At 41.4% G+C, this 13,550-nt stretch overlaps 1 protein-coding gene across 3 annotated transcripts; it reads right to left on the bottom strand.

The window, feature by feature from the left end:
- Positions 1-89: 89 nt before the first annotated feature.
- Positions 90-12,783, bottom strand: VMA21 (vacuolar ATPase assembly factor VMA21). Of its 3 annotated transcripts, none has more exons than XM_074324294.2 (4): positions 12,726-12,783; positions 12,316-12,599; positions 4,463-4,572; positions 90-3,879 (listed from the first exon to the last, which is right to left on the bottom strand). In XM_074324294.2, the coding sequence occupies exons 2-4, from the start codon at positions 12,423-12,425 to the stop codon at positions 3,737-3,739; spliced, it is 363 nt and encodes a 120-aa protein (XP_074180395.1). In that variant the 5' UTR covers positions 12,426-12,599; positions 12,726-12,783; the 3' UTR covers positions 90-3,736. The 3 variants fall into 3 exon arrangements, with proteins under 3 accessions (XP_074180395.1, XP_074180396.1, XP_019566792.1); XM_074324295.2 differs by lacking the exons at positions 12,316-12,599; positions 12,726-12,783 and adding exons at positions 7,954-8,054; positions 12,021-12,221; XM_019711233.3 differs by lacking the exons at positions 12,316-12,599; positions 12,726-12,783 and adding an exon at positions 12,021-12,219.
- Positions 12,784-13,550: the final 767 nt, after the last annotated feature.

Raw genomic sequence — 13,550 nt, 5'->3', positions numbered from 1 at the left:
TATTCTACATGGTATAAACACAGGGGCCAACAAATGTAAAAAAACAGTTTACTAAAAGGTACTATTAATTGAATCAGGACACATCAAAGTGGCATTATGAACATTTTTTTAATGACAACAGATGGTAAATTTATACAAATTACAGGCTAGAATACAATGACTACAAAACCCATCCAGATAACGGTTAAAAAAAAGCATCACTTAACAAAAGTAAATCTGAATCAAGTGGCTAAAGAACTCAAGCCCCCCATTTTGATAATTACACACAGCTTTCAACATAGCGCATCTAAAGCCTGCCCCTAGTCAGGGCTCTATTCAAGACTATAGCACATTCAATGACTCTAGTGACTTAAACATTCTAACACTTTTAAGCATTGATGTCAAGAGACATCTCATAACAGGTTCACTATGCAAAATTCAAACGAGAATATGTGAACGTTCTTTGCAACTGTAAGGTGCTGTGCAGATGTTGTTAGCTATTGCTATTATTACTGTTCAGTGACATTTCACTGAACTTGAGAAAAAGGAAGATTAGTCTGTGTAACTGACAAATATGACTTGTAGAACATCTTAAAAGGAATGTGGATATTACTTTCAAGTACATGTAGCAACAAAACAGGCAAGGAAAGCGTGGACAGGAGTGATGGTAAGATGAGGAATTCCAAACTCTTTTAATAAATATATGCGAGATTAAGCTATTTCAATTACATGTAGTATTTATCACTAGGTTCCCAAAGTCCCTGAAAATTATTTTCTCGGGTGACTCTTTCCCCCTGCAAAGAGGAAAAAAAAAATCCTGTCAAGTTATTCATGTGCTGCTTCTGTCCAGCTCTTGCAAAATTTATCTTAAATGTGTAAGAGTCGAGTCTGAATTAATTAAGTTGTACTTTTCTGGTGCTGGGTGCAGAGTGCTTGTCAACAGAGAAATCCGCTGCTGACCTAAGACAAGTGACAAAGTTGGTGCCATAGTCGAACCATTTATAAAAGGGACCGCACAACAAGAGTCTACAACTTCATTTGAGCATACATAAATACACATAATTTGTCCGGAGACAAGAAATACACACTAGAGTTAAAACAGGATTTCAATCCTTTGTTTCACGCACCTTCAGCTTTCATCTTTCCTTGGGCACACCTTATTTGTTTTCACTTGTCTCCATGGGTATTCTAGATGTATACATAAAATTTATGTGAAAATGGAAAATAAATACCAAGTAAGTTAATCAGGATCCTCTTCTGGCAAAGTTAATGAGATTTTTATGATAAAAACAGTCTAATTATTACAATATATTTCAGTTAGATTCCCATGAAACACAGGCTTCTTTAATGGAAGGTTTAAATTTCCTCAGTGACAACTCAAAATTGAGCATTGCTGCTACACGTAAAATGGTAACCATTTGAAGAGCTAATGACATCAGATGCATTCTATAGCAGACTTTTCAGTTTCCAGCACAATAGGGGAAAAAGATTATACTCTGGGGGGCAAAATGGGAGGGGAGGGGAGGTGAGGAAGGTAATGTGTTACAGTAAGTGGGGTTAAATCAGGAGTCTGTACTGACATTTCAAGTTACACTTCATAACTGAGGTTATTCTTACAACCAGTTTTCAAACAACAGTGAACATATTCCTACCTTAAAACATTTGTAAGGGCTCAATTGTAGCTTTCCTTTCTATACATCCTAAAGTATGTACACTGTGCAACAGGAAACCAGTGAGACATCTTAAAAAATAAATCTATGTCAAATATCATGTTATTTCAACAGCAGCAAACTAACGAGTTAACAGTTAAAACCCCAGGAAAAAATTAACTAATTTCAAAAGAGACCTATACTGTAATAATCCTAAATATCAACACTAGCATCCGATTCTAAATTTCAAACACTTGGTACCTTTTCCAAGAGGAAATTACAACTGCTTTTGCATGAATCCCTGGTTTAAGTAGGTGCAGAAAAATACCCATATTATTTACCCAGCAAATGGCTGAAATCAAACAAAATAATCCGACATTGGACATTAGTATTTTACAAACCGCATAAGATCCCGGAAGTACAAGAAAAACCTTGGCATTATAGAAAAAGAAACTACACGGACAACAATTCCAAGTACAACAAGGCATCTAAAAAGGGAACCATCTAGAAATTCACCACACAGCACCCCAGACTCAAATTGGGGTACTTTACAATTTTATACTAAACCTTCAGTGTTTTTTCTTTTTTAAAGAAAAACACTTAACATTTAGATTAACTGCTTAAAGACATTTAAACTATAGATAGCATTAACTATAAGCAAGAATCCAGTTCCACAACATTAAAAATAGGGGTGAACAAATTAATGACAAACACAGAAAGGGCTATCGTATTAGGAATTAGCAATAACAGGTAATTTGAACAATGATACCGACTTAAAAGAGTAAAGGTAGAATGTGGTTTTTTTTTTTAGAAAATGGCCACTAATCAATCACTCATGTGAAAAAAATGGAACTAGCTGTCAGGTAAAGTTGGCAGAATTCAAACTTAATCCAAACTTTTAGTGTGTGCGGAACTAGCATTAAAGAACTGTACACAGGATATAAACCAAAACAGTGCTTATCTCCCGATGGCAAAATTACAGGGAATTTAAATTTTCTTCTGTTGTAATATGCATTTTTCTGGGTGGGCTTTTAGATTGCATACAAGTAGTACCAAGTGGCTAGAAAGAACACAGACTAACGATAGTCAAGTAAAACCACAGGGTCTTTTGCTATCAGAAAGGACCTCAAGGATTATCTAACTATATGTATCTGGGATATTAAAGGCTCTGATTGAAAAGACTAGACTAGAAATCCCAAGAATACTTCCTGGGTGATAAAAACTATCTATTTTCAGGATTGTTTACACTCCCTAAGTATGCAAAAATGAACATTTAAGTGTAAATTGCCATCATATACATTATATAAAACAGTAGGAAAAACAAATTTACAGGGAATTTACACAAACCTGGTAACTAAAGCATAGCTTCATTTGAGTTGATCAACAGAGCAAAGCAGATTATTAAAGAGTTGATCTGAAAGCACAGGCTGGCCTGCAAGGAGCCTTTAGGGAGCTGGCCAGAGTCCAGGCAACTAGCTCTGCTTTGCTACTGAGATCCTTCAGTAACCAGTTTGTGTAAAATTGGTGGAACTCAGCCTAGTTTCCCCATGAAATAATATAATGAAAGATTCCTCTTGACTAGGGATTACACTTTACTTGAAATTTCTCAGTGACATTCAGATTAATGCCAGCATCCACAATTTAAGCAACTTTCCATAGGAATTTACAATCCAAAACCCTATTTGACCTGGTATGTATGTTCATGACAGTTAGGGAAAGCATTCCAATGAAAAATAAAGTTCAGACTTGCTTCGCTGTGTACATCTTAATATATCCAGAGAAGTAAAACTCAAAACCCACCAAAAGACAAAGTGCTATAAAACATTTTTTGTAAAATAATCAAATTCTTCCCAGAATGATATATAATTAACATACTTATTTGTAACCAATTTAACTTTTCCAAATTCTCAGTTGCACATGAGAGGCTCATACAGTTAAAATTGATGATGCAAACCACTGTATTAGAAGGATCAAAATTTACACTAGTCAAATGTGACTCCTAAGATCGATTTTAACACGTTCTTTCAACTTTATTGGAACCATCAGTATCCCCGACGCATTACCATTTAAACAACTCAATTTAATGCTATCAAAAGGTGATGTTCACTTTAATCCTGTTTGCCTTCACGCCACTGTCGTGAGCCTTCATTCCAGGCCACATAGACAAAGAGGGCCAGCACCACGTGGACAGCGACCACTGCAACAATAGCAGCATAAAAATAGCTGTCCCTAGCGGACATCCCAAAGGCGCCTATCAAGAGAAAAAAGTTTCCATTTTATTCCACAATTTGTTCAAGTATAAGAAACAAAGCATACTAACTTTTATTAGCTATATATTTATTTACTTAGTCAATTAAGTAATAGTTCAGGTGGTGATAAAACAAGTACTCATTTAAAGATCTGAATACCTTCTATAGACGACAATCATTATTTTGAATGAGAACCATAATTACCACTTCATCTAAAGACTGACATAAAAAAGGGGACTTTATTTTCTCTTCCTTCCAACGTGTGCCACCAAAGGTACACTCCCCCAAATTCCTCCTCCCATGTCAGTCACTCTTGCTTTCAAAGCATATAAAAACAAAGGGTCTGGAAGTTATTTCACAGAAAATCATAAACGAATGTGTCAAGCTGAAACAACTATGAGTTGAGTGATGAAAAAGTTCATTTCATAAAGATTCATCATGAGCAACGTGATATTTGAAAAGCAAAACAGGTGGAAGAAGCAAAGTCAAGAATACCCGGTTTACACATATAAAGAGATCATAAAAGCACAGAACCTTAACTATAGTAAAATGTCTATAAAAATAGTAAATATGGTCTAGGATTACCTTCAAAAACATAAGACTTTGTGGTGAAATATAACCCAATAGGTACAGTGATCATTAAAGCTGTGAAGAACAGGAGCGTCTTCAGGGTAGATGCTAATGAACTTTCATTTCTGGAATAAAGTAAACAAAGAGAAAATCAACAGCTGCACAAGCACTTCCAACCGTTCTTACGTCCACAAATGCTATGAATACCCACAGAGAAGACTTTGGAAACCCTGCCGCTGCCTTGGAAGCAGTGGCCAGAGGAAGAAGAGCAAAGTCAGGGACTTAAAACCGAAAGATCTTAGAGACCCAGCTGCAGGCCCATCTCCAGGAGACTTTCATTCAGATCCAGTGTGAGAGGAAGTGTGAAAGTGGTTTGTAATCTCCAAAGTGCCATGTGAATGTATACTGTAATTACAGAATTTACAATGGAGGTAACAAGGGAGAAGATACACAGAAAACAACCAGTGGCCAGCTGAACACAGTACAAACAAGTTAGGAGAATCTCCAAAGAAAAAGCAGCCTAGAACAATCTGGGTGCAGCTGAAGGAAATTTACTCCCATTTCCTTTCATTAAATAGCTATAATATAACTTAGATGGCCTTCACGTTACATGGATACATTAAAAGTTTGATGCCAAAACAATTTCTCTTCCATGAATTCTATTTGTTCACAGACTATTTTAAAACCAAGGAAATATTACAATGCAAAAAGTCATGTTGCAGAATACAATAAAACTACTCTGAAGAATGTAACCAAGCTTTTATAATTATATACTTAAAAAAAGTTAAGTCCAATAAAATGCTAGTTAAAACATTAATATAAAGATTAATACGACTTCCAGTCAAGGCAGTGGAGTAGGTAAACGCTGTGCTTACCTTCCCTCAGGATCACATCAAAATTACAACTAAACTACACAAAACCATCATTGAGAGAGACCTGAAATCTAGCTGCACCAAAGCCCTACAACTAAGGACATACAGAAGAAGCCACCCGAAGACTGGTAGGAGGGGCAGCGACGTGGAACGGGCTGGTCCCACACCCACACATGACCATTAAATATCAGGAGGGATATCTCGGTTGTGGAAGTTCCCCTGAGGAGCGAGGGGTCCCAGCACCACACCAGGATCCCCAGCCCAGGGTTCCAGTGGTGGGGAGAAAAGTCCCCATAATTTCTGGCTGTGAAAACCAGCGGAGATTATGGCTCAGTGAGACAGAAGACGGCTGGAGTTCCAGGTATTCCTCTTAAAGGGACCACACATGAACTTACTCACTGATGGAATCACTGCTCTGAGCTCCAGTTGGAGAGGCGACAGGGACACAGAGGGGGGAGGGGGGGAAACTGAGTTGTCTGGCTTCAAGGTGAGGGCTGGAGGAGCCACGGTCTCCCAGACAGAAGAGCTGGTAGAATCCAGTTTCTTTGTTGAGCCCTCCCCTCTCCCCACCTGCAGACGCAAGTGGCCACCATATCTGAGTCTCCATCAAGCTGGCTGACACCACTGGCTCACCACGCCCTGGTGATTTTGAGCCCCAACTTTCGGGCACAACCAAGCTGCAAGTGGGTTTTTCGTACAAACCGCATGCCTTGGCTCACGCTGACTTTCCTAAGGTCTCTCAAAGGTTTGCGGAATGCAGACAAGCAGCATCTGGCTTGAGCATGTCCTATACCTTTGGTTGAGCAACCCTAAGCCCGGCACTACTGGCAGCCGGCCGTGGTTCACAGCTTGGCCTCTCGAAGCACTTCCAAGCACGGCACAGGCGGCGACCATCTGTAGATTTCTTTATGGCTCCTGCCAGGTGGCCCTGAGTAGAGCATGGGCTGCGGCTGAACTTGACCTGCAGCAGGTCCCCTCCCAGGTGGTCCTGGGGTTGGAGATCCCAGTGGCCAGCACCAAAATGAGCTAGAGCATTAGCCAGCCACCACCAAGGACAACACACCCAAGGGACAGATTAGGCAGGCCCCAGAATCCTGCTGAGGCAGATCCTGCTCTGTAGGGTCAGCCCCTGCACAACTACTCCTCCACTGTAGTCACAGCCAGTCCTCACAACCAGTGAGCCCAAGGGTCAATACCTCCCACTGACATGCAAACAGCAACCAAGGCTCAGCTACAAGAGGAAGGCACACACACATCACACAAGGGACACAACCGGAGTGCGCAGCTCAGGTGACCAGAAAGACTGCACCACTGAGCCCCACAGCACCCCTACTACATAAGGCCACTCTACTAAGACCAGGAGGCATAACAGCCCTACCTAATACATAGAGAAACACAGGGAGGCAGCCAAAATGAGGAGACAAACATGTCCCAAATAAAAGGACAGAACAAAGCTCTAGAAAAAGAATTAAACAAAATGGAGACAAGCAATCTACCAGACAGAGTTCCAAACACTGGTTATAAGGATGCTCAGTGCTCTCAGGGAGAACTTCAACAAAGAGACAGGAAACATAAAAAAGAACCAGTCAGAAATAAAGAATACAATAACTGAAATGAAGATTATATTACAGGGAATCAACAGATTAGATGAAGCAGAGGATCGAATCAGTGATTTAGAAGGTAGCAAAAACACCCAATCAGAACAGCAAAAAGAACAAAGAATCCAAAAAAAAACAAAAAAAGAGGAGAGTTTTAAGGGACCTCTGCAACAACATCACGCATAACAACATTCGCATTATAGGGGTACCAAAAGGAAAAGAGAGCAAGGAAATGAAAACCTATTTGAAGAAAAAATGATGGAAAACTTCCCTAATCTGGCAAAGGAAATAGATATAGAAGCCCAGAAAGCGCAGAGAGTCACAAACAAGATGAAGTCAAAGAGGGCAACACCAAGACAACATCATAATTAAAATGCCAAAGGTTAAAGACAGAGAGAGAATCCTAAAAGCAGCAAGAGAAAAGCAGTTAGTTACCCACAAGGGAGCCCCCCCATAAGAATGTCAGCTGATTTTCCAACAGAAACTTTGCAGGCCAGAAGGGAGTGGCAGGAAATATTCAATGTGATGAAAAGCAAGGATGTACAACCAAGATTACTCTACCCAGCAAGTCTGTCATTTAGAATTAAAGGACAGATAGGAGCTTCCCAGACAAGAAAAGGCTGAAGGAGTTCAACACCATCAAACCAGTATTACAAGGACTCTTAGAGGGACTTCTTTAACACACACACACACACACACACACACACACACACACACCAAAAATATGAATAATAAAAAGGCAATAAGTACATACCTATCAACAACTACTTTCAATGGAAATGGATTAAGTGCTCCAATCAAAAGACAGGAGAGCTGAATGGATAAGAAAACAAGGCCTTTACATATGCTGCTTACAAGAGACTCACTTCAGATTGAAAGACAGATATAGACTGAAAGGGACGGAAAAAGACAGTTCATGAAAATGAAAAATAAACAGCTGGGGTAGCAATACTTATACCAGACAAAATAAACTTTAAAACAAAGACTATAATATGAGACAAAAAAGGACCTAGTAATCCCACTTCTAGGTATTTACCTGGAGAAACCCAAAATGCTACTTTGTGGGTACGTGCTCATCCACATTTTCACCGAAGCATTATTTACAATAGCCAAGATATGAAGGCAACATGGGTGTCCCTGAATGGATAAAAAAGAGGTGGTACATATATATAGTGGTATATTACTCAGCCATAAAAAAGAATGAAATCTTGCCATCTATGACAACATGGATGGACATAGAGGGTATTATGTTGAGTGCAGTAAGTCAGACAGCAAAAGACAAATGTCATATGATTTCACTTATAAGTGGAATCTACAGAACAAAATAAACAAACAAAACAGAAACAAACTTGGGGTGGCGGTTGGCTCAGTTGGTTAGAGCATAGTGCTAATAACACCAAGGTTGCTGGTTGGATCCCCGCATGGGCCACTGTGAGCTGCGCCCTCCTTAAAAATAACAAAGCAACAACAACAACAACAACAAAAACAGAAACAAACTCATAGATTCAGAGAATAGTCTGATGGTTGCCAGATGGGAGGGGGGTTGGGAATGGGTGAAAAAGGGGAAGGGATTAAGAAGTACAAATTGGTTGTTACACAGTAGTCGTGGGGATGTAAAGTACAGCATAAGGGATATAGTCCATAATATTGTAATAACTATGCGTGGTGTCAGGTGGGTACTAGATCTATCAGGGTGGCAGATGGGAAGGGGGTTGGAAGCAGGGTGAAAAAGGTGAAGGGATTAAGAAATACATATTGGTAGTTATAAAATAGTCATGGGTATGTAAAGATAGGGAATATAATCAATGTGGTAATAACTATGTAAAATGCCAGGTGGGTACTCGTAGGGGGATCACTTCATAAGTTATATAAGTGTCTTGCAACACACACAGAAAGATTAATATAATAGCACAAACTGGGTAACATAAAAATGTCCAATAGGAAAATGATTTCACAAATCATGTACATCAATTTATGGAGACCTTAAAAAGAATTTTGATGACTGTTCAGAAAAATATTCATGTGACAAATGAACAAGTCAAATTACAATGTATTATGTCAGGGGGCTGCAAAACAAGGCCTCAGGGCGCAGAGCCTGTTTCTGTAAATAAAGTATAATTGCAAGACAGCCACACCCATTTGTTTATGTATCATCTAAGACTGCTTTGGAGCTACAAAGGCAGAGCTGAGTAGTAGACCGTATGGCCTGCAAAACTGAAAATATTTACTATCTGACCCTTTCCTTAAAAACTCTGCTAAGCCCTGATGTAAATAAACTATTCCAATTGTGTGCATAAAATTGTTGTCCGTTTTCAAAATATTAGCATTTGTCCTATGCATTGTTACAAATGAGCAACACTACTGAAAGTGAAACTGCAGTAAGCTTCCAGCAAGCCTGAACATATACATACCTCATACACACACCTGATACATTTTAAAAGCCGAACCCTACAGCTTTAATCATTAGTTTAAGATTCTTTTTTCCCCTTAAATCTAACCATCCTCAGACTTCCTTAACACACTTCTAACTTTATTCTCATAGTCAACACTTGAACTTAACTCTCTTTCCCATAATCCTCAGCTAGAGGCTCCAGTTTTTATCTATATCTTTAGGAAAGAGACAGCCCAGCTTTCAAGGTCCCCCCAAAACAGCCTCTCCTCCAGGAACCTTTCCTGATTACACCCTGGAAAGTCATTGCTCTGGGATCCAATCACACTTCGTTCATACATGTTATTACAGGACTTCATGTGACAGCTTCCTTCTTAGATAGTCCTGCACATCTCCGTATCCCTAGAAAACCCAAGCAAAGGAGTTCTTATAACTGTGAACACAATTCGCTGGGGGGTTTCTGGCAGCCCAAAAAGGAAGGGCACATCTCAAGTTTATACCAATTATCTGCAGTTTTTTGACCGTGCAATCCATCTTTAAATAAAAGTTTTGAGCACATAACCCCCATATAGGCATTTTGATGATTTTAAATAAATTATCTATACACATATTACAATACATTCTTTAAAATATAAAACATATGCAAAAATACTTAAAAGGTTAAAAATAAATTTATGTGTAAGTTCTAATATTTTCTCTCCATATTTCAATGGATCACCTTTTAACATTTAACATTTTAGCATTTAAACTTTGGTGATCACTGACCTATACAGTTCTCATCTAATATACATGAGCCCCCTTAAACTGTTGTCTTGTAGTAAGTTTTTAGAGGAATTTAGTATGTAATCTTCATGAAGAATGTGAGTGTCTGCGTAGTTCTATAAAAAGTCCGTATTTGGCCACTTCTTCTGTGGATCCCCACAAAAAAACTTGACTTTCAGGGTGTTTCCATGGGTGAAGAATGTGTTTTAGGGACGCAAAGTTCAGATTATTTAACTTGATAAAGAAATAAAGCTTGAGAATCTAGAGAAAGGGCGGGTTAACTGGTTCTCTTGTTCTTTAGGGTTCCCTCCCTTGAATATCTATTCTCTGGCCTGGCTTTGACAAAAGTTTATTATTAAAGAAAGTATAATACCATAAAAATATTTTAAAGCAAACAAATCATTTCTGATCCCACAACCCAAACATAATCTTTTCTGCATGTTAATTTCTAACCCCACACACTCTACATAGGACATATCTTAACAATTTGTATTTATGTTCAACTCCTTCTCATTTCTCTTCACCTTAAGCTCTGAAAATTTGACTTTTATTCTGGGTTGTGACCTCATAAATATGGGACTATAAGTATAAAGTTAAGCATACCTACTTCTGAAAACTAGCCAACTTCCTCTAGTGTTTATAGGACATTTTCTCCTTGGCCTCCAGCCACAGCCCACTGCAGCTGGCAGTTCTGCTCGCACAAGCCAGCTTGGGTACAACCAGTGATTTATTCTAAAACAAAGCAACTGACGGCATTCAATTGATTTCTAGTATGCGTCTATGATTGGGTGTTACTGTGACTTGTTAGAAATGAAGAACGGGGAAGTCCAGAATTAAAGCTGGCCTCACACAAAAGAAATAATTCAGGATCAACCGTACTGTGCCCCACTCTTAAAACCACTCAGAGTTTACCCACTTCGTATAAACTTCTGCCGCAAACACTAAGCATATCTGCTTACCACGTTCCCTTTCGTGGCAAAGATTTCCACTCCAAGTAGATTTCACTGCAAATTCCACCAGGAAACCCAAAAATCAGTCTAGGAGGGCTAGACTGTATTTTAAGTGTACTTAGTGAAAACACCTGTTGCAATCCTCACTCGTAAACAGTAATTAAAACAAAACAAAAAACCTATGCTGACATTGTGAGAGAGAGAAAAAGAGCACAAGCTCCAAAGATCACGGGTTTTGGAGTCAGTGGACTTGGTCAAATGCCAGCTTCAGCACTTACTGTGTGGCCTGTGATATTAGGCAAGTCACTTATCCTGAGTCAACTTCATCTTCCTTGAAATCAGGAAACTAAGCACTTTTCTTAATTCTGGTAACGTCTGAAACAAAGTGCCTAAATTGAGCTTGGCTCACAGTGGTTCATCACCGAATGGTAGCTAAATCCCTTCCCAACCTCTTGCCTACCGAGGTATCCTTGACTAGGCTAATTGGCCAGAAGCTGCTCTCTCCTGATTCCTTATGCTCAGCCACCAGGCCCCATCCTACTGACTCCCGAAGGCAAGCAATCTCATACCAGGGAGACAGCCCCTACTCCCTTCCATTTGTTCATTCATACAGCAAACACTTATTAAACCCCGACGATGAAGGCCCTGTAGGGGACACGGAGATGGAGACGGCCAGGTTCCTGTCCTCAGGGAGCTCACCCCGCAGTGAAGACTGCTGACAGCAAATCCTAATACAGACAGCGCGAGGAAGTGCTAGGACAGAAGAATGAGCTGTAGGCCCGCCAAGCTATTTACCATGACCCCCAGGTCCCTTGATCCGGAGCAAAGGGCCAGGAACCTGGTGTGCTGACGCCGTAGGTCCCATTTTGCTTCACCGCTTGCCCACCCCACAGGTCGAGACCTCACGCCCATCGCACGCCTTCCCTCACGCACCGCTCCAGACTTGGCCGCCCCGTCTCGCGGTCCCGGCCCCTGCCCGGCCCAGGCCCTTCTCGGGACTACCTGACGTCGGGCGGCTGCAACGCGTTCAGCGCCGCTTTATCAAGGCGCTCCATGGCGTCGCCGCCCGCAGCAGGTCCTCGGAGGCTGGCTAGGTTCGGCGACCACGCTCAGTTGGCTCGACGGGCGACCATCGGGACAGGCCACGCCGGAAGTGCCGGCAAACGCCGGCGAACGCCGGGCGATGGAACGCAGCACGCAGGCGCGGCGCGCCGCAGTGACACTAGCTGCCGCAGGCGCAGGCGCGGCGCGCCGTGGTGACGTAACTGTGGCGGGCACGGGCGTTCACGTGACTTACCGGCTGGGGCAGCGCGGCATGCGTTCTGGCAGGGGCCTCCTGCGCTCTAGGAGTATCCCGGGCGAGTTGCCTAGCCATTCCACGTTGAGCCGGGACTTGCCTCGCAGCATGGTTTTTCAGAGTGGTTGGTGGTGCTGCTGCCGCCCCCCGAGTACAGGCGAATACCTTCTGTCCCTGTCCCAGCACCTGTCGTCGAGCTGTGGTTGCGAGGCGACCGGAGCAGTTGAGCCCAGAGGAAGGACGACCAGGCAGACGAATGTGGTGCTAGGCAACCAGGCGGTTTCCTACGACAACAACAACAGAAAAAGCAGTGCATATTATTACCCAGCCCTTGAGCAAATGCGTCATTAATTATGTCCGCAGTGAATGTCCAGCCTTGGGAAGCAGGGAGGAGTTAGTTTAACACTCACCGGAGCCCCGTAAAGCTAAAGAATGTCAGGGCTGAAAGAGCCCTTGCTGAGAATGACTTCCCAGCTCGATGCCGGTGACCCCAACTTCCACTTAAAGTTAAAAACATATTTTGCAGCTGCTCAGAAAGCCACCAATGAGACAACAGGGACTCAAATAGTAAGGGACAGATGGGCCTTCTGGGCCTGCACAACCCAAGAGGTATAAACAAAAAGGGTGCGTAAGCCTAGGGTCATGCTTGTCAAAATTAGGTTGTCACTGGCTGCTAATAGGACAGCCCTTACATGGTCAACTCCTGGAAAGGGCCACTGACCACATATCTATTTTCTGCACCACATGGACGCAAAGACCACATCTGAAATCATGACTAAACCAGCAGCTTATTGTGGTGTTAAGGGCTCTAGACTGGGCAGCAGGAAGCCTGGATTTGAGTTCAAACTTAATAATCCCTTTCTGGGCCTCATCTAGACCCTTAGAGGGATAAGAACCACCTACTGTTTCCCCAAAAATAAGACCTAGCTCACCATCAACTCTAATGCATCTTTTGGAGCAAAAATTAATGTAAGACCCAGTCTTATATAAGTATTATATTATAGTAAAACAAGACCCAGTCTTATATTAATTTTTGCTCTAAAAGACTCATTCTAGCTGATGGTCCGGCTAGGTCTTGTTTTCGGGGAAACACAGTAATGCCAGAACTATGGCAGAATTCGAGAAACTCTGAAACTGGGGTTGGCAAACTGTGGCCAGTCGGCCAAATACATACAGCCAGCCTGCCTAGCCACCCGTTTTTCCATAGCCCATGAGTTAAGAATGGTTTTTCCATT

This window comes from Rhinolophus sinicus, chromosome 18 (genome assembly GCF_057876585.1).
Source record: "Rhinolophus sinicus isolate RSI-liver-muscle chromosome 18, RSI-T2T, whole genome shotgun sequence".
Lineage (NCBI taxonomy): Eukaryota > Metazoa > Chordata > Mammalia > Chiroptera > Rhinolophidae > Rhinolophus > Rhinolophus sinicus.
This window is presented reverse-complemented; position numbering and strand designations above follow the sequence as displayed.